General features: G+C 44.8%; 1 protein-coding gene across 1 annotated transcript; it reads right to left on the bottom strand.

Moving 5' to 3' along the window:
- Positions 1 to 576: 576 nt before the first annotated feature.
- LOC123191510 (factor of DNA methylation 1) lies at positions 577 to 7,634 on the bottom strand. Its single transcript, XM_044604220.1, has 7 exons — positions 7,476 to 7,634; positions 5,353 to 6,245; positions 5,021 to 5,202; positions 2,339 to 2,428; positions 1,962 to 2,249; positions 1,673 to 1,879; positions 577 to 1,088 (listed from the first exon to the last, which is right to left on the bottom strand). The coding sequence occupies exons 2-7, from the start codon at positions 6,215 to 6,217 to the stop codon at positions 861 to 863; spliced, it is 1,860 nt and encodes a 619-aa protein (XP_044460155.1). The 5' UTR covers positions 6,218 to 6,245; positions 7,476 to 7,634; the 3' UTR covers positions 577 to 860.
- Positions 7,635 to 20,082: the final 12,448 nt, after the last annotated feature.

Raw genomic sequence — 20,082 nt, 5'->3', positions numbered from 1 at the left:
GAAAATAAACCCGTGCCTTTCGCGAAAGCAAATTCGTGCCTCTCGCGAAAGGCAACTTTTTTTTTGTTTTCAAGAGGCACGCCCGTGCATCTCACAGAAAAAGAAAAATACGCGATTTTTTATGCAAAATATTAAGGACCGGTGAAAAACAAAAGGCCAAAAAACCGACAAAAAACCATTTAAAAGGCCAAAAAGCATGTGCGGAAAATGAAAAAATAAAATCTAAAGAGGTCGTCCGGAGCATGACACGTGACAGCGGCTGAGTGCGCGCCACTTGCTCCTGGTTTTCTCGAAATGGCTGAGCGTCTTAAACTCAGAAGCAGACTGAAAAACCTAAAATAATGGCGCACCTGAGCCTCTTGAGCTCAGAAGCAGACTGAAAGGCCTAAAATAATGGCCGAGGCGCCGGCCCACATTTGGGCCGATCGGCTGCCGAGCGTATACAGTTTTTTTAAACCGTTTGATTGCTTCCTCCCAAAAAGTCAAACACAGGAAAAGGAGAATGGAGCCTCAGCAGGAATTGTTGAAACGAGTCAAAGCAAACGCACGCAGAAAAAAAAATTGACAAGTCAAATATAATCCTTCACATAGCTAAATACATATAACTAATACTTTACCGGTTAGTGTCATCCCATATAGAACACTAACAGTCTCAGATGCTGGAGGGTTTCATCGCACACACGAATAAAGTAGCAGCCAGCCCAGCCATGGACGACGAACAACTGCTGGTAGCCACTTAACTACCGCAGAAAGCACAAGTTGCTGCAGCACCATTTCCCTCTACTTAATACATGAGCAAACATAGAAAGGCGTCCTGCTTAGTTAGGGTCGGTTCTACAGGAGCCATAGTGTTGAGCAGCTCAACGCCGTCTCTTGCTCGCCTTGAACAGCTTGATGGCATGCTGGACCGCTTCCTTGGATTTTGCTTTCCTCCCCTCCCTCTGGTTCCATAGCTCCGGGAAAGGAACCCTGCTCCCGCTGCCGCTGCCATTCAGCTCCATCAGCGCCGTCACCACCGCAGCATATGCTTCCTCGCCGTACACCTCTTTCAGCTCCTTGAGCTTCATGTCATCCTCATTGATCACTTCCTACAAAGAATATGCACCAGGTGCAGCATCAGCAATCCTAATAAATGTTTGTATGCAAGAAGATGTATAAAGCTTAGAAATTCAGAAGTAGTACCAACCAGGTGAGATGCTTGAAGGTGCAATACAAAAAGATGGTGTTGCACTCGTCAATTGCAGAGAGTCTAAATATGCAATGGCAAGGATTTAGGGATGCAAGCGGGCACGTCCGTGCTGTCAGCAACTGTCCACGAAGGCTAAAGGAAGCTAATCACTGATGCTTTAAAAACCAAGCTAACACAAAAACCATAAATGCGGACATTCGCCGACGCGTCCGCCTGCATCCCTACAAGGATTGCTAAGCAGATTGGGATCCTCCTTTTTTTCAAGAAAACGCAAAGGACCTTTGCGTTTCATTTCATTGAAAAGATAGAACAGTCCTCCTAGGAGGTGAGCGTTAAAGTGTCATGCGTCCGATCAATGGACGTCCCAGGATGTGGGCAGAACAACCCGAAGCCCCTGGGCCCCTGTCTTTGCCCAACATCAGGCCTCGTCTTTGATTCAATGGATGGTTGTGGTAAGGTAACAAACAGAGAAGGATTTCTTACCGATTCTTTTCCATTAAAAGGACGCCATTCTGGATTTTTAATTTCGTTCTGCCACTTTGAACAAATCTTAACACTTTCAACTTCCGCATCATCGTTTGGAAAATATTTCCTGCACACATTTAAAAATGCCTTTGAGTCAAGCTCACCCATCATCCTGATGCCTACGTGTGCTTTGTCACTGGTCTGACCACCCAAGTCCTGTAGAGCCTGCAATCGAACAAAACATGAATACAAAAACCAACAAGTGCACTCACTCAAATTACACAGTAGAGCATTAGAAGCAGCATACATCTAACACAAATTTCCGAGCTTCTTGCAACTCAACAGCAGCCTTTTTTTCTTGCAAGATCAGACCTTGGTTGTAGTTTTCTGTATATTCCATCTCATCGATCTTATCTTGCAGCTCCTCTGTCAGTTCAGCTATTCTTTTCCCTGTTTCTGAAGTTTCATTGCCTGGTGTGAGCTTTATCACTTGCAATTTTCCTGTCAGGTGCTTTATTTCTAGTTGAAGATTGTGCTTCACATGAAACTGTTCCTCCAACTTCTTAGCATTGTTTAAAGCAGTTTCTTTCTCTTTCTGCAGTTTATACACAGGATAGACATCTTTAAAACTTGTGTCATCGAAAACAAACAGCTTGAAAATGTATTCGCACAGCAGGGACTAACCTGTTGTTGTTCGAGAAGCTTGCGAACATTCTCATTAGCTTTCTGATACTCCATTTCTGCCAGCATAAGATGATTGGACTTTGTCGCATTCTGTACAAGAATAAAACACAACTTAAATGACATTTTAATGGAAGTGATTTAGTTACATTATTATGCTTCCATCCTCAGATGGTAGATTCAGATACATCAATTATATACTAAAAGAACATGATGGGTCAACCAGGAAAAAGAGAGGACGACTAGAAAATAACACAACAAAAGCAAAAATCAGTTCAATAATCTACATTATCGTTAAATCATAATCCTTGAATCTCATTATATGGGACTCCACTTGACTTGGCCCATCAAGCCCTACTACCCCTAAGTAGAAAAGAAAACCAACTACATGTATTGAAAACTAAACCAATTAGTGACTTAAACCTAAACCTGCTTCTGCTTATTTGAGTTACATATCATGTCATATTTGAGTGTTACATGGATATTTAAGTAAAAGAATATAAAAGTATGACGCTAACAAAAAAAGACATGACCTTATTGAACAAAGGCCAAGTATGCCACTACAAACAAGACTAACACACCACATATTCTCGTAACTAACTGTAAATAAAATGATTGCATTATGAAGTATACGTAGTTACTTAAACTCAGACGATAAAAAATAAAAGTGCACCTGGTGTATGTATGGTAATAGGCAAAATCTATAAATTTAACAAAGAATGAACGACTAAACAAGATGAGGCATGCCATATAGGACCCGAACATTGGCACATAGCAAAATTAACCTGGACTCCTGAGCAACGATCCAACCAGGCAACCACTATGCTGCTCCGAGTGATACCCATCCCATTCATGCAGTTGCCTCAGGCCCGTCGATGAGGGCGGCCAAGGTGGCCGACCGCACATGGCCCCCAAAATCATGGGGCCACCGATCAGGGGAGAAACTGCCGCGCAGGTCCGTGTGTGCGAGCCGCCTGAGTCTGATGCGATCGCCCCCTCAATCTCTGCACAAGACTGCCGCAAGCCCTAGGGCCGCAGCTCTCCCCTAATCCCCAACCCCCACCCCAGTCGTCCCGCTTGCTAGCGCCGCCTCTAATCCCGCTGACGGTCTAATGCAATCTGCTGCCGGCCGCTGCTATCCTCTAATCCAGCTCGGCCTGCTAGCTGCTCCATGCTGGTGCCATCATGTCGTTCCCGCAAGTGCTCCCCAGCGTATGGCCGACCTGCCCAGCCCCCGTACTGCTGCTGATGGGCGCCTTACCCTGCCTCCCCCCTCGCCCATGATTGGATGCACCTCGGAAGCCAAGAGCAAACGTCTGGGTAATTTCTTGGACCAAGACACACATATAATTAACAATAGCAGATGCATTTGAACTGACATGTTGTATGTGTTGATTTCCAAATTGATGTTGTATGTGTTGATTTATAAATTGATGCACTTAAACATTGAACTGAAATTGAAGTGAAAACAAATCATTTACCATTGAACTCAATTTTCCTCCATTTTTATTTCAATTTGATTTCATGTTATAGAAAAACAAGATGATGATATTTTCCATCGATGTCCACAACAGGAGTGTCTACACATATAGGATGCACGGATGAAGCAACCTGTAGATCAGGTACCCTTTTGTATCCCCGTATTATTTTTTGTCATATTTTATCTATTTTTTCTGATCTTTCAACATAGATTTTCAGTTCTACTCATATTTTGTATTCCAGCAAATATTTGGCTGCTTTAGCATGATGTATTTCTTGGGTAGGTATGAGACTTTTTCAAGATAGTCCATTAGTTATACTATATAAAAAAGAATTGGAGCTGCAATTTGAAGTTCGCCCCGGGCCCCAAATTCCTGGAGACGCCCCTCCAGTAATAATATCAATCAAACAGAAATAGTCTTCCTTGTACAATTGCCATCTAGTTTCTCTTGTTTGTTCACTTTGACATCTAATCATATTCTGCACCGATTTTGACCATGCCATATAGTCATCTTAGCCACCCGTACAAATTAAGTGTCTTTTTGAAGTTTATGACTTCCTTAAATTTTCATTTTTTACAGGCTCAATCTTGCAACCAAAATGGCACAATATTGAAACAAAAATTTCAACAAGTCACGGAGCATCGAGTTCTCAGGGAACTAATGACACCACCGAGTTGGGTATAACAATTTCACATCCCACCATGGACAGAACATCCAAGAAAAGTTCGGTAGAACCGAGGGAACGGGGCTCCACACGTGGTGGCCGTCCGATCTTGCATAAGAATCTAAGCGGTGCATGGTTAATTAAGTTCACGAATAATTTTTACAAGGTTGTTTTATTTCCATCTAGTATATTGATTTTCCATGAAAGGATATTACTCTTTCAGAAAAAATATACACATTAAAGAAGTTGCACGTGCATTTGTGTGGACAGCATGCTAGTTCTGTATAACAATCCGAACACCAAAAGTTCTGCTCCATGATATCTAGAACAAAAGGTGACGCCCAATGCCAGTTTTTCTTTAAGTCAACAAAGAATATACTAAACTAGTTTTATTTTTATGGAATGCCAGTTGAAGATCCGATAGTAACCGACAGCTGTAAGAAGTACATGAACAGAAGAAGCTACACACTACACTAACTTACAAGTCGCTATATGGGCTTGTTGATTGAAAAATATCATACGAAGACAAAGATGCCTCACCCTTTGCTTCTCCAGTTCAAGCTTCCTTCTATCGCAATCAGTCTGTGCAGCCAACTCATCAAGTTCTTTGGACCTTGCATCAAGCTCATGCGTCATAGACTGAAGATCAAAGCGCAGCTTCTTGTTCTCGTCAACAATCTTTTGTGTATGTTCGACAGAGCACTGTCGCATCTTTTGGAGTTCTAAGACAGATGAAATTCAAAACATACATCAGCCTTTTTGTAACGCTTAAACACCACATGATCAACAAGAGGGTAGAAACCAGCTGGTGCATATAGTTACTTGACATTGATAATATATCACATATAAATTACAAGAAGGTTAGCAAGCACCTTGGCTGTATGACTGGAGCTGATGTTCCCTCTGTTCCATCATCCTTTGCAATGACACAGTTCTCTCCTGATACTCACATTCAAGTGCTTCTAAATGCATATTCTTTTCAATAACCTTAGAAGATAAACTGGCCACAAGTTTCTCATTTTTATTTTTTTCTTCATTCTCAACGCCGTCAACCGTCTTCAGATCGCCATTTTTCCTTAGAAAGTCCCCTATTGCCCCTGGAGCATTGTAATCATCTGCCCTAGCGATCCATCCAAAAGGCTCTGACCCTCTGCGCTCTTTTTCCTGCCAGCCCATTTTCCCATACCCATTCTTCTCAAACTGATTCTCAAATATTCGTGCATTCCTAAACCCACCAAAGTCCTTGCCAAACTCAACAATAGCATTACCTGTAGGAAAACCTTTACTGTACACATGATGTGCTTTAACTGGATGAAAACAGGAGAAATGCTCCTTCAGCCGGTTTGCACTTTTTCCAACATATTCAGAAGGCATATTGACTATGATACCCATCCAGGGCCAGACAAACAGCTCATCCCTTTTATGTTGAGGAGGCTGTGGATCCATAATGATTGGCCTCAGCAGTGGACTATGTGATTTAGCTGGTTCATCCTTCAAATGCTTGGCAAGGGCTCGATGGTCTACCTTCTGTTTTGCTTCCTGGTCATGGGCAGCCCCCACACTCAAGGCATGCTGCAGTAATTCATGTATGTTATAGTCACCATTTCCAACCGAACAAAAGGGGCACTTGTATGAACTCCCATCATGCATCACTTTTATATCTCCTGATAGCAGAAGTGCATAAGTGTCAGAACCATAAGCTTCAAGCTCTGAGTCTCCATCCGATGTATAGTCCATTGCGAAGGGACGTGAGAAGCCCAACAACCTTGAGAGAAATAAAGAAAGGGAAGGTGTGTTCATCAAGTTATATTAAGAACTGTTTCTAATAAATATTACAGAAAGCTAAAGATGTAGTTGCATATACATGAGCAATATACTAGAATGACGCCTAACACAGGAAACAAGAGACAAAAAGAGAAGCTGGGTACATGTACAGTCACACATTCCATACAAGCCTCTTGCTGTACTAAATCTAAGCATAGCACGAACTTGATGAACTCAATAATCTGTATTCCGTACTACAGCGAGCATCAATGTGGTTGTAATCACTCACGTATACAGCTAATCACCCCATCATTACATTGGTTTCTGTTCCAACAAGGTTTAACAAGTTTGATACTGTGTAAGTCATGTGATTTAATAAGATGTGTGTGGATAATATTACACAATCTTACAATATGCAGCATATACCAGGAGCAATAGTCAATACAAGAATAACACCTAGTGCCCGTATTCCACAAGCCTCTTTCAGAAATCAAAGGAAGCTTAATCTGTGTTGACCACCGGCGGACAAGGTCGCAATAGCTTACACAAACAGCCAATCATCCATGTCGTAAGTCCTAACATAGGTGTCTGTTCCAACAAGGTTTAACAAGTGTGGTAATGCAATTGATTAAGCTACAGGACAGGTTCAGCATGCACGAGGGTTTGTGTAACAGGGCTCCTCCCAAACTGAAGAACAGAGGAGCCGGCCGGGAAGAAGAAAATAAACACACTCCCGCAAAATTTGGGGCCACCTGCTCTGATCCTCCTGCATTTGTTCGTTTCTTGCAAGCCCTCCCCAGTCCCGTCAATCATGTCACATAAAAAAGTTGAAAAAAAAAAGAAGTTGAAGAATCGAGCTCCCCCGAAAGGGATCGAGGAAAGTACAAGAGCCAAGAATCAAACTACACAAGGAGATACCGAAAGGGAACGGATGAAATCCACCGTCGCCGGGTCCAAAATCGCACGCAGACCAAAAAAAAAAGGAAGCGATTTTGCGGCGGCCGGTTCGATCGGAGCAGAGCAGAAAACCCCAACGAAGAAAGAGGACAGATAAACTAGGCACCACGCCCCGAACGAGGCAAATGTTCTTGAAGAGGAAAGAAAGGAAGAACCTCCCCGGCTCAAGGGTAAAAGGTAGGGTTTGAGGGTTTTGCGCCAATGGTCGACGGGGGGTGGTAATGCGGTGTCGAGGGAGGAAGGAGAGAGGTTCCGTCCGTCCGTCCGTTCTCACCTGGGGCGACGCAAAGCGGCGCGGCGGGGGTTTGCGCGTGTGTGGCCTCGTCGCGCCGGCCGATGAGCTTTCTTGGCCGGAAGGGGAACAGACTGGAAGCGAGCAGGGGAATTGCTGCGAACGAGCGAAGGTGGTGGGAGCCTGGGAGGGGAGGGGGGAGTCGTTCGGTGTGGTAAATTGGATGACGGAAAGCGGAGGGGAGCGGCACGTGGGCTGTGCGCTTGAAATTCGATCTCTTTTTTTTTTGCCACTGGAGTTAATACTCCCCATTTTCTACCCAGAGAAGATTTTTACTGGCTTTCTTTCCGCAGGCTTCGCAAATATTGAGAAATAAAATATGTGATCAATTATATAAAAGGAATGCTTTTCAAGAGATGTCTGTCAGAAAGAGATGTCTCTCCAACACATCCTTTTATCATGTATATAAGTCGGCCAGGTCAACTACACAAGGAAAAAGGTGGCATAACCCTTTGCTCACTCCCATGCCGCTCCTGGCGACACCGGGCGTCTAACATAGCTGCTAGAGGAGGGCCAAATCCGTTCTTACCCCTGCCGCCGGCGTTGGCCGCGGGGGCGGCGGGTTCTGCCTCAAAGGGGGAGGGCCGCCCGTGCGTCGTTTTGGCGGCGGTGTTGGGGACTCGGGGCGGCAGCCCCGGGGACGATCGCGAGTTCAGCGCGGTTGTGGGCGGCGGCGTTCCACTTCGGCTGTCTGGGCAGTGACAAGGACGCCGGCCGATGGGTGTCCCTGCTGGTTGTTGTGGTGACTTGAGATGCGCCTTGGCGTGCTCTTCGCCTCACATGAGATCCGGCAGGGACGACCAGATGGAGGGCTTGGCGTGTAACACCCCGGATGTAACTTGCCATAATTATAACTCCGACTCTGCCATTTCCGGCGTTAAGTTATGAGATTCCCTTCGTGGTTGGGTTTTTGTCTTCGTTTTGCATTTTGTTTATGCATTTCATATCATGTTATCATGTGCATCGCATTTGCATTCGTGTTCGTCTCATGCATCCGAGCATTTTCCCCATTATCCGTTTTGCAATCCGACACTCCTACGTGCACCGGCGTCCCCCTCTTGTCTCTTTTCGTGAGCGGGTGTTAAACGTTCTCGGAATGGACCGAGATTTTCCAAGTGGCCTTGGTACATCACCGGTAGACCGCCTGTCAAATTTCGTGTCATTTGGAGTCCGTTTGTTACTCCAACGGTTAACCGGATAACCGAAAAGGCCTCTTGTGTGTTGCGGCCCAACACCCCTCCAAAACGGCCCAATAACCCATCCAAACCTCTTCCATGTCCTCCAACGTCGGATCACGACCGCGTGGGCGAAAACTACACCTCATTTGGACACTCCTACATCCTCCTAGCTATAAATATGTGCACCTCGTCAAATTTCCAGGTCCCGAAACCCTAATTTTCGTCCTCTCCGCCGTCGGACGTGTCCGCTCCCGCCGGACCCGCCCCGCGCCGCCGCCTCCCGGAGCACGCGCCGCCGCCTCCTGGAGCTCGCACCGCCACCACGCGCCACCGCGCCGCCCGACGCCGCCCCGTCCTTCTCCGGCGAGCACCCCCTCCTCTCCGACGAGAGCTCGGGTCGTCCTCGGTTCGCGCGCCGTGCGACGAACCCTAGATATGGTTTTCGCGCGAGGTCATTTTTCCACCAAGTCTTTTCCCTGTTAAATTTTATGCCCCTGTTCATTGCATAATAACTCCATGATCATAGCTCCGTTTCATGCGCATGATATATCAAAATGTTCATTGGGAGATGCTCTTTATTACATTCCATTGTGACATGCTTGTTTGATTCCATCTTGATGCCCAAATCATTGATGCAAGAGTGCTATAAATTATTAGGTGCTGTTACTTATCAGAGTATGAGGATTTGTCATTTTTGCCACATTTGATGTGTGCTTCTTATGGGCATGAGCTCTACATGTGTTTTGATCTATGCCATGCCATCTTTACAGAGGTGCTTGATATGTATTTCTGTGATATTTGTGGTGACTATCACAAGCATGCAAAGTAGTCTTCATGATATTGCCGAATTCAGGGACTTAGGATTTTGCTAAGTCCTTGATCTGCTATTATTTTTATGCCATGTAAACATGATGCTACAGTGAGATCAGTGCTTGTTTTGAGTATCTTCAGTAAGGATGTTGTGAATATATGGTTATGCTCTATCCATCCATGCCCCCGTTTGCAATTATGGAGCGCCCTAGCATGTCTTAATCTTGCTCTACTTTTGCTATAAATATTCCTGGCAGATTGTTTACGTGTTAATCAATTTTGCCATGGTTGTTGTAGTTGATCCATGCATGCTATGAACTTGCTCTTGCCATGGTTAGCTTCATGAACATGTCATATTGCTGATGATATGCTTATCTTATCATGCAAGGCTTTGTGATGAGTGATTTGAGCTCGCAAAGATGCCTTCATAATTTTGTTTATACCATGCTCTGTTTTGTGCTAAGTCTGAAACTGATAATAAAACTTGCTATGTTTACATGGGTGCCATCATATCTTCTGTGCATTTTTGGCTCATGATCAGTAAGGGACTTTTGATTTATGTTTTTAGTAGGTTCATGCCATGCCTTTGTTTGCTATGATATGTTCCTGTAGCATGTTGTTTGCTTGCCCTAAACATGGCTTCCCGATGTTATTCTCTGGCATGTTAGTTTTTTCACTAAGTCTGTGATGCTGATATCTTTTGCACTTTTGCCATGCTTGTTTGAACCTGATCTTGTGTGATTTAGCCGTAGCTCAGTGTTCATGTTTTGTCAAGCATCTTGAGTACATCACTCCCATGGACTTTGTTGCTATGTTAGAGTGCAGTAGCTTAGTTTCTTGTTGCATTCTAGATGGCATCGTGCTGTTAATCGCAGAATTGTGCCATTTTTGTTTTGCTTGCCATTTGCAAACCGTGTATCCGATTCCGGCGATCTTTATATCGATTTCGACCGAAATCATCTCAACTTTCCAGCGGCACACTTGGTTTGCCAAGTTGATGCCTTGGTTAATCTTTCCCTTCCGGAGCACGCATATGCTTTGCATATCACATCTCGCATATCATGCAATGTTTTGCATCATGTTGTTTGTGCATTGCACCGTGATTGATTGTTGTCCCTTTGCTCGTGTTCTTGATTTGGGTAGAGCCGGGAGACGAGTACGTGATCGAGGAACCTATTGAGTACGCTAACGAGGCTCAAGCTTTCGTCAACTATGAGAACTTTGCAGGCAAGATGACCATACCCTCGAAATCACTTATATCTTTGCTTGCTAGTTGTTCGCTCTATTGCTATGACGCGTTACCTACCACTTGCTATATCATGCCTCCCATATTGCCATGTCAAGCCTCTAACCCACCTTTCCTAGCAAACCGTTGTTTGGCTATGTTACCGCTTTGCTCAGCCCCTCTTATAGCGTTGCTAGTTGCAGGTGAAGATGAAGTTTGTTCCATGTTGAAACATGGATATTGTTGGGATATCATTATTATCTCTTATTTACTTTAATGCATCTATACACTTGGTAAAGGATGGAAGGCTCAGCCTTATGCCTGGTGTTTTGTTTCACTCTTGTCGCCCTAGTTTCCGTCATACCGGTGTTATGTTCTTTGATTTTGCGTTCCTTACGCGGTTGGGTGTTATGGGAACCCCTTGATAGTTCGCCTTGAATAAAACTCCTCCAGCAAGGCCCAACCTTGGTTTTACCATTTGCCACCTAAGCCTTTTTCCCTTGGGTTCCGCAGACTCAAGGGTCATCTTTATTTTAAACCCCCGGGCCAGTGCTCCTCTGAGTGTTGGTCCAAACCGGGCGATGTCCGGCGCCCCCTAGGCAACCAGGGTCTATGCCAACCCGACGTCTGGCCATTCGGTGTGCCCTGAGAACGAGATACGTGCGACTCCTATCGGGATTTGTCGGCACATCGAGAGGCTTTTGTAACACCCACGATGCAAATGAGATGCACATGATGACATGATATGAAATGCATGACATGGATAAAAAGCAAAACGAAGACAAAACCCAACCACGAGGGAAAAACATAACTTAGAGCCGAAAATGGCAAGAGTTGGAGTACAAATATGGTAAATTACATCCGGGGCATTACAACACTCCACCACTACGAAAGGATCTTGTCCTGAGATCTAGGACTGAAAGAACTCCGTATATTCGAAACGGAGGTGGTCCTCGCGTTCCTAGGTGGCTTCTCGGTCGAAATGATGTGACCACTTCACTTTCAGGAATTTGATAGACTTATTGTGAGTCTTGCGCTCAGTTTCTTCAAGAATAGCAATGGGATGCTCATGATAAGACATGTCTTCTTGGAGATCAATCTCTTCGAAGTTGATGGTGTGGTCAGGAGTCTTGAAACACTTGCGAAACTGAGACACGTGAAACATGTCATGCACGTTTGCAAAGTTGGATGGAAGCTCAAGTTAATAGGCAAGGTCGCCTCTTTTGCCAATGATCTTGAAAGGACCCACGTATCTAGGGGCAAGCTTCCCTTTGATACCGAAGCGACTAGTACCTTTCATTGGAGAGACGTGGAGGTAGACATGGTCTTCGATCTCGAAAGTCAAGTCATGATGCTTGCTATCATAGTAGCTCTTCTGGCGCGATTGCGCGGCTTTGAGATTTTCACGAATGACTTTGCACATTTCTTTAGCCTCTGTGATCAAGTCATTGCCAAGAAGTTGGCGTTCACCAGTCTCTGACCTATTAAGAGGAGTACGACACTTTCTGCCATAGAGAATCTCGAATGGGGCCTTGCCCGAACTCGTTTGGAAGCTGTTGTTGTAGGAGAACTCGACATATGGAAGACAATCTTCCCACTTCATACCGAAGGAAATGACACAAGCCCTGAGCATATCTTCAAGAATTTGATTTACTCGCTCGACTTGTCCACTGGTTTGAGGATGAAAGGTTGTGCTGAACCGAATGTTGGTGCCCATGGCCTTCTGGAAGGAGTCCCAGAACTTAGAAGTAAAGATGCTTCCACGATCTGAAGGTATCAACTGCGGAATGTCGTGCAAAGAGACAATCCTAGAGGTATATAGCTCTGCCAACTGAGCTGATGTGATAGATTCTTTGATAGGAAGAAAATGAGCCACTTTTGTGAGCTTGTCGATGACAACAAAGATAGCATCATTTCCACGCTTGGACTTGGGAAATCTAGTCACGAAGTCCATCTCAATATGGTCAAACTTCCATTCTGGAATGGCAAGAGGTTGGAGGAGACCAGCTGGCCGTTGGTGTTCTGCTTTCACTCTTCTGCAGACATCACATTCATTCACGAACTGAGCAATCTCGCGCTTCATTCGAGTCCACTAATACGACTGCTTGAGGCCATGGTACATCTTTGTACTTCCAGGATGAATAGATAGGAGTGAATTGTGAGCCTTGTTCATAATGACTTTATGAAGGTCACCCTTAGGAACAACAATGTGATCCTCGAAGAATAGAGTATCTTTGTCATCAAGGCGATAGCACTTGTACTTGGGTTGGCTCTTGGCAATCCCAATCTTCACCTTCTTCACCATGGCATCAAGAAGTTGTGCCTCACGAATTTGATCTTCCAAAGTAGGAGAGACTTGGAGGTTGGCAAGAAATCCTCTAGGAACAACTTGAAGATTAAGCTTGTGGAAAGCTTCACAAAGATCCGGTTGGAAGGGCTTGAGAATCAAACTGTTGCAGTAAGCCTTCCTGCTCAAAGCGTCGGCAATGACATTGGCCTTGCCTGGAGTATATTCGATACTCGGATTATACTCTTGAATCATCTCGACCCAATGAGTCTGCCTGAGGTTGAGGTTGGGTTGAGTGAAGATGTACTTGAGACTCTTATGATTAGTGAAGATGTCCACTTTCCTTCCCAGCAAGAGATGTCTCCATGTTAAAAGAGCATGGACAACTGGCGCCAACTCGAGGTCATGAGTGGGGTAGTTCTTTTCGTTAGGCTTCAACTAGCGAGAGGTATAGGCCACAACTTTCTTCTCTTGCATTAACACAACACCGAGACCTTGAAGGGAAGCATCACAGAAAACTTCGAATGGTTTGGATTCATCAGGAGGAGTCAGAACTGGAGCTGTGACTAACTTCTCTTTGAGGGTGTTGAAAGCGACGTCACATTCAGGCATCTAGACATACTTCACATGCTTCTGGAGGAGGTTGGAAAGAGGCTTCGTGATCTTAGAGAAATTCTCAACGAATCTTCGACAATAGCTTGCAAGCCCAAGGAAACTGCGGAGCTGCTTCATATTCTGAGGCAGTTCCCAATTCACAATTGCAGACACCTTCTCAGGATTAATAGCTATGCCCTTGGCGGAGATGATATGCCCAAGGTAGAGAACCTCATCGAGCCAAAACTCGCACTTTGAAAACTTCGCATAGAACTGATGTTCTCTGAGTTTGTCCAACACCAATCTCAAGTGCTTGGCATGATCCTCTTTGTTCTTGGAAAAGACCAAAATATCATCAAGATACACCAAGACGAAGCCATTTGTGTAAGGGTTGAAGATGAAGTTCATCATGCGAGAGAACGTTGGAGGAGCATTGACAAGGCCGAAAGACATGACACTGTATTCATAGGAACCGTAGCTTGTTCTGAATGTTGTCTTGGGGATATCTTGTTCACGAATGCGAATCTGATGATAGCCCATACGAAGGTCAAGCTTGGAGAATACTTGAGCACCTTTGAGTTGTTCGAAAAGCTCGTTGATGTTGGGAAGTGGGTACTTGTTCTTTATGGTCTTCTTGTTCAATGGGCGGTAGTCGACACAAAGTCGGTCCGTGCCATCTTTCTTCTTGACAAAAAGAACACCACAACCCCAAGGAGAAGAACTTGGTCGGATGAGACCCATACGCTCTTGTATATCGAGTTGTTTCTTCAGCTCCTTCAACTCTTCTGGTCCAAGCTTGTAAGGACGTTTGCAAACAGGTTCCATGCTAGGCTCAAGATCAATGACGAATTCAACTGGCCGGTGAGGAGGCATTCCTGGAAGCTCTTCTGGAAAGACGTCTTGATATTCACAAATGACTGGAATCTGAGAGATGGCATTCAACTCGCCCTTCTCATTGAGAGAAAACCGTCGAATGCTATCTTCACGAGCTGCATAGATGATCACATCCTCAAACGAGTGTGTCAATTGAATCTGCCTGACAGCACAATCAAGCTGAGCCTTGTGCTTAGAAAGCCAGTCAATGCCGAGAATTAGATCAATATCCGAGTTACCAAGAACAATTGGAGAGGACAGAAACTTATAGTCGCCCATCTTGATAGAAACATTTGGAACCATAGAGCTTGCGTTCATGAATTTACCCGGAGAGACAACTGATAATTGCCTAGGCAAATCTTGGAAAAGCAACTCATGCTTAGATGCAAATGGTCTTGAGATGAAACAATGCGATGCACCAGTATCGAAAAGGACTTTTGCAGGAATATCATTAACAGGAAGATTACCCATGATCACTTCTAAAGAGTCCTCTGCCTGAGCTGCGTTCATCATGTTGACCTTTGCAGACTTGGGATTATGCTTGGCCACTGCATTACTAGCAGATCTCACAGGAGGAGGCGGAAGACGCCTCTGGTTGAAGCATTTGTTCGCATAGTGCCCCTTCTGCTGACACTTGTTGCACGTAACCTCTGAGAGCAGCCGATGATACAGATCACTTGATTTTGGAGCATGAGACGAAGCTTTGTTCTGATAGTCTGGGTTGGGTGGGTGGGAAGATCCATTGCCACCTTTGCTCTTCTGCTGATAAGGCTGACGGAACGGAGGAGGAGGAGGCAACCAGAACTTTTGCTGCTTAGCTGCCACTTGAGTTGAAGAAGAAGAAGGAGTTGCATCCCTGACTCTCTTCTTGGAAGCATCGCACTTGATCTGAGCACCTTCTTGCTTTAGGGCCATGTTGTAGAATTCATCATACTTTTTCGGCTCAAAAAGCACGAGAGCTAGTTGCAGATCTTCTCTGAGGCCACCTCTGAATTGATAAATCATGCTCTTCTCGTCAGGGACGTCTTGTTTGGCGAAGCGAGCGGGCCTCTGGAACAGGATGTTGTATTGGTAAACAGACAAGCTGCCTTGCTTCAGATTGCGGAACTCCTCGCGCTTACTCTCAACAACACTTTGAGGAATGTGGTGAGCTTTGAAGTCTCAGCGGAAATCATCCCAGGTAATCACACGACCTCCTCTGGAATCTTTGTATTGTTGATACCACTCAGCAGCTTGGTCTTTGAGTTGGAACGAAGCAAACTTGACAAAGTCCTCAGGCCTGACGTTGCTACACTCAAAATGTTTGTAGATATCCACGAGCCAATCGTCAGCGTTTGTGGCCTCGACACAGTTATTGAAGGACTTCGGCTAGTTTGCGAGGAACTGGTTGAGGGTAGCAAACTGAGCTTGATTGTTGCCATGGCCTTGATTTCCTTGGTTACGCTCTTGCAAGAGTTGCATAAGCATCTGCGCGTTGGCGTTGGTGGCGGCCATGACAGCTTGACATGCCTCCGGAGATGGAGGTGGTGGCGGTGGTTCCGGATTCTGACGCATTGGAGGAGCCATCCTGAAGAGGTTGACATCCGTTAGCATCTTGACAGACATATATTCAAGCTGAATCAATGGATCGAAATTGCAACATATAGCCTTAACATTCGAACAAGGATGAACGAATGAATTCCAAAGTAAATGATCACACTTCCATAAGTTGATAAGCCACCTAGATAAAGGTAGATGAATAAAACCACAAGGTACGGACATGAAAAAATAATTGGTAAGGATTACCCAATCACAAACCAAATATATGCGGGAAGAAATACTAGAGCTACATGAATTCCCACCTACAAAACTCCCGAAACTTTCTGGTTATGCAATCAAGTGTTGGGGATACAGGGGAAGCATAATATCTCACCCAAAACTAGCAAATCCTACATCAGCTGTATCCATCCTTCAACACATAACCAAGAAACCTTCGGAAATCATTTACCTCAACCTTCGAAAAGCATCCGTTATATGAGTTATGGCAATACTCTCGAACTCCTGCCACAGTACTAGGTGGCGTCGAGGTTATCTCACCAACAACTGCATAAAGGAGATTTTCGATGTCGGCAAACTCAGGTATTCCAGAATTGCAACGATAAAATTGTGACGACAACACCTCGGAGCTCAACTCCCCGGGACACTGCCACAACCCCTAAATGTCAGGAGGCACCAAGAACAATGTTCTCATCACAAAACCATCAGAACGATTCCAAGATACCCGCGTGATCCGAATTTTTTTTCGTGAAATTTGAGAAGAGAAGAGTCAAAACTTTACGTCAGGAGGCCTCACCAGAGCGACGAAGGGACTGAGGAGTAAAAAGAATCCTACTCTCCGATATATATATAATCCTATAAGACTCAAAACATTTTTCTAGACTCAACAACGCCAGCAATTCGATCAAGCAGGGGGCTCCTAAGTCGGGGAAGGCTCTGATTACCAACTTGTAACACCCATGATGCAAATGAGATGCACATGATGACATGATATGAAATGCATGACATGGACAAAAAGAAAAACGAAGACAAAACCCAACCACGAGGGAAAACATAACTTAGAGCCGAAAATGGCAAGAGTTGGAGTACAAATATGGTAAATTACATCCGGGGCGTTACAACTTTGCTTGTCTTGTTTTACCATTGTCGAAATGTCTTGTAACCTGGATTCCGAGTCTGATCGGGTCTTCCTGGGAGAAGGAATATCCTTCGTTGACCGTGAGAGTTTGTGATGGGCTAAGTTGGGACACCCCTGCAGGGTTTTGAACTTTCGAAATCCGTGCCCGCGGTTATGGGCAGATGGGAATTTGTTAATGTCCAGTTGTAGAGAACTTGACACTTAACTTAATTAAAATGAATCAACCGCGTGTGTAGCCGTGATGGTCTCTTTTCGGTGGAGTCCGGGAAGAGAACACAATCTCGTGTTATGCTTGAACGTAAGTAGCTTCAGGATCACTTCTTGATCACTATTAGCTTCTCGACCGTGCTTTGCTTCTCTTCTCGCTCTCATTTGCGTAAGTTAGCCACCATATATGCTTAGTGCTTTGCTGCAGCTCCACCTCACTACCCTTTTCTACCTTTAAGCTTAAATAGTCTTGATCACGAGGGTGTGAGATTGCTAAGTCCCCGTGACTCACAGATACTTCCAAACAGATGTAGGTGCCGATGATGCCAGTGCAGGGGACGTTACCGAACTCAAGTGGGAGTTCGACGAGGATTCGGGCCGTTACATGTTTCTTTTCCAGATGATCAGTAGAGGAGACCAGCTGGGACGATCGGGGATCTAGCATTTGGGGTTGTCTTTCTTTATTTTGGTTCCATAGTCGGACCTTGATTGTATTCTGGATGATGTATGTCTATTTATGTATTGTGTGAAGTGGCAATTATAAGCCGACTCTTTATTCCTTTCTTATTCAGTACATGGGATGTGTAAAGATTACCCCTCTTGCGACATGCCTACCATGTGGCCATGCCTCTAAGTCGTGCCCCGACACGTGGGAGATATAGCCGCATTGTGGGTGTTACATGGCGGCAGCGTGTTATACATTTGCGTGGGATGGCCAGAGCGCCCTAGACTTGGCAACTTGCTGCTGGTCTGATAGCCTACCTCTGGTGGGCTCGCTCCATTGTGGTGAGCGCATGTGTTAGCGTCGGAGCACGTGTTGCTGGACGGCGTTGGCTATGATGAGGTGCGTGTAAGTCCATCTAGTGCCCTTAGTGATTTTGGTGTATTGAAGACTTATAGGTTAAGGAACTAATGCGTTTGTGAGTGTACACCGGTCTATAAGTCTATGAGGAGTTTGATATTTACAGGAAAAGTCGACCCCTAAAAATGAATATCTTCGACTGAAGATTTTGGTATTTCTAAAGACTTTCATGAAGACTTTGAAAGTGAAGAAATTGGTGTGTCCGTGAAGACTTGATATTCATGCGAGGAATATGAAGCTTGAAGACTTTCGTTTTCATAGTTTTGTTTTTCTCTTTCTTGAGTCATAGGAAACACCGTAGTGTTAAAGGGGGTCGAGGAAATACTAAGGAAAAATTTCCATGTGATGCTCAACTCAAAATCCTACACCTACCAATCCCTTCGAGTGAAGCCATTGGAAATCTCATACAGTTCAGTCAATTTCTTCAATGACAGAGACGAAGTTCTTCTGGTCTCTGAGGAATTTGCCCTGACTGAGGAGTTAGGAATTCACCAGTGCGGATTGCCTACACAGTGAGGAACATAATAGCCCTGAGGATTTTGCTACTCAAAATTCCGACGGTTGCTGTGCTATGCGCTAGCTGTCCCAAAATATCTATCCACCTAACAGTCATATCATTGAAGGGCATTTATGTCTTATCATGTCGGGTTGCTCCCTAGGCTATAAATAGCCGCCCCCTACAACCACTAGCTGGTTGGCTGCTCCGAGAGAAACTGACACCTATCATTTGAGAGCAACCCATCCTCTGAGGACTTTGAGCGAAAATCATCAAGTGAGGAAAAACCAAAAACACAAAACACAAACACCTACAAACCCCAAGTGATTGAGCATCACTGAAGATATTGATCATGCGTGGATCCGATGCTTGTTACCTTTGAAGACTGTGCTTCTTCTAGACGGTTAGGCGTCATGGTCTAGAGCATCCAAGAGGAATTGTGGATCACCGAGTGACCAAGTTTGTGAAGGTTTGGAAGTCGCCTGAAGACTTACCACGAGTGATTGGACGAGGTCTGTGTGACCTTAGTTCAAGGAGAATACGGTGAGGACTGGGTGTCCTGAGCTGCGTGTTCAGGTCTGGGTGTCTGGGACTGTGTGTCCTTGAGTTTAAATACTCAGTCGCTCCAACCAGACGTACAACTGAGACAACAGTTGGAACTGGTCTACCAAATCATTGTCTTCACCAAGCTTACTGGTTCTATTTCCTCAACTCTTTCATTCCCTCATAACTGTGTTGTGTGTTTGTTCATATCTGTGTTTGAAGACTTTGGCTGAAGACTTTCTCAATTTCCTCAGTTCAATTTCTTCAGTCTGTTCGTCTTCATCCTGTGTTATCCTGTGATTACGCTTCCTGTACTCTGTGTCTGTCTTCATTTCATCTTTATGACTATGCGTGTATTCTGTTATGTTTACTTTTGAGTACTTATTCCGCTGCTAGTAGTTCTTCGCTAAGGAATTTCCTCACCGGCAAATTCCTCAGTGAAGAATTTCATAAAAATCGCCTATTCACCTCCCTCTAGTCGATATAACGCACTTTCAATTGGTATCAGAGCAAGGTACTCCCTTGTTCTGTGTGATTTTGGTTTAATCGCCTGGAGTTTTTGTTATGTCGACCGCAGGTATGATCAAGGTCTCTGCTGGGTGTCCTACCTTCGATGGGATGGACTACCCCTACTGGAAGAATAAGATGCGAATGCATCTTGAAGCAATTGATAACAATCTCTGGTATGTTGTGGAAAATGGTGTTCCCTCAGTCACACCTTCTCTGAATGCTGCTGATGTGAAGAGATTCAAGCAACTCGACTCTCAAGCGAAGAATATCATATGTGGCCACGTAAGCAAAGGACAATATGGCAGAGTGAGTGCTTTGGAGACAGCGAAG

This window comes from Triticum aestivum, chromosome 1A (genome assembly GCF_018294505.1).
Source record: "Triticum aestivum cultivar Chinese Spring chromosome 1A, IWGSC CS RefSeq v2.1, whole genome shotgun sequence".
NCBI lineage: Eukaryota > Viridiplantae > Streptophyta > Magnoliopsida > Poales > Poaceae > Triticum > Triticum aestivum.
Note: the sequence above shows the minus strand (reverse complement) of the source record. Positions and strands in the feature narration are given on the sequence as shown.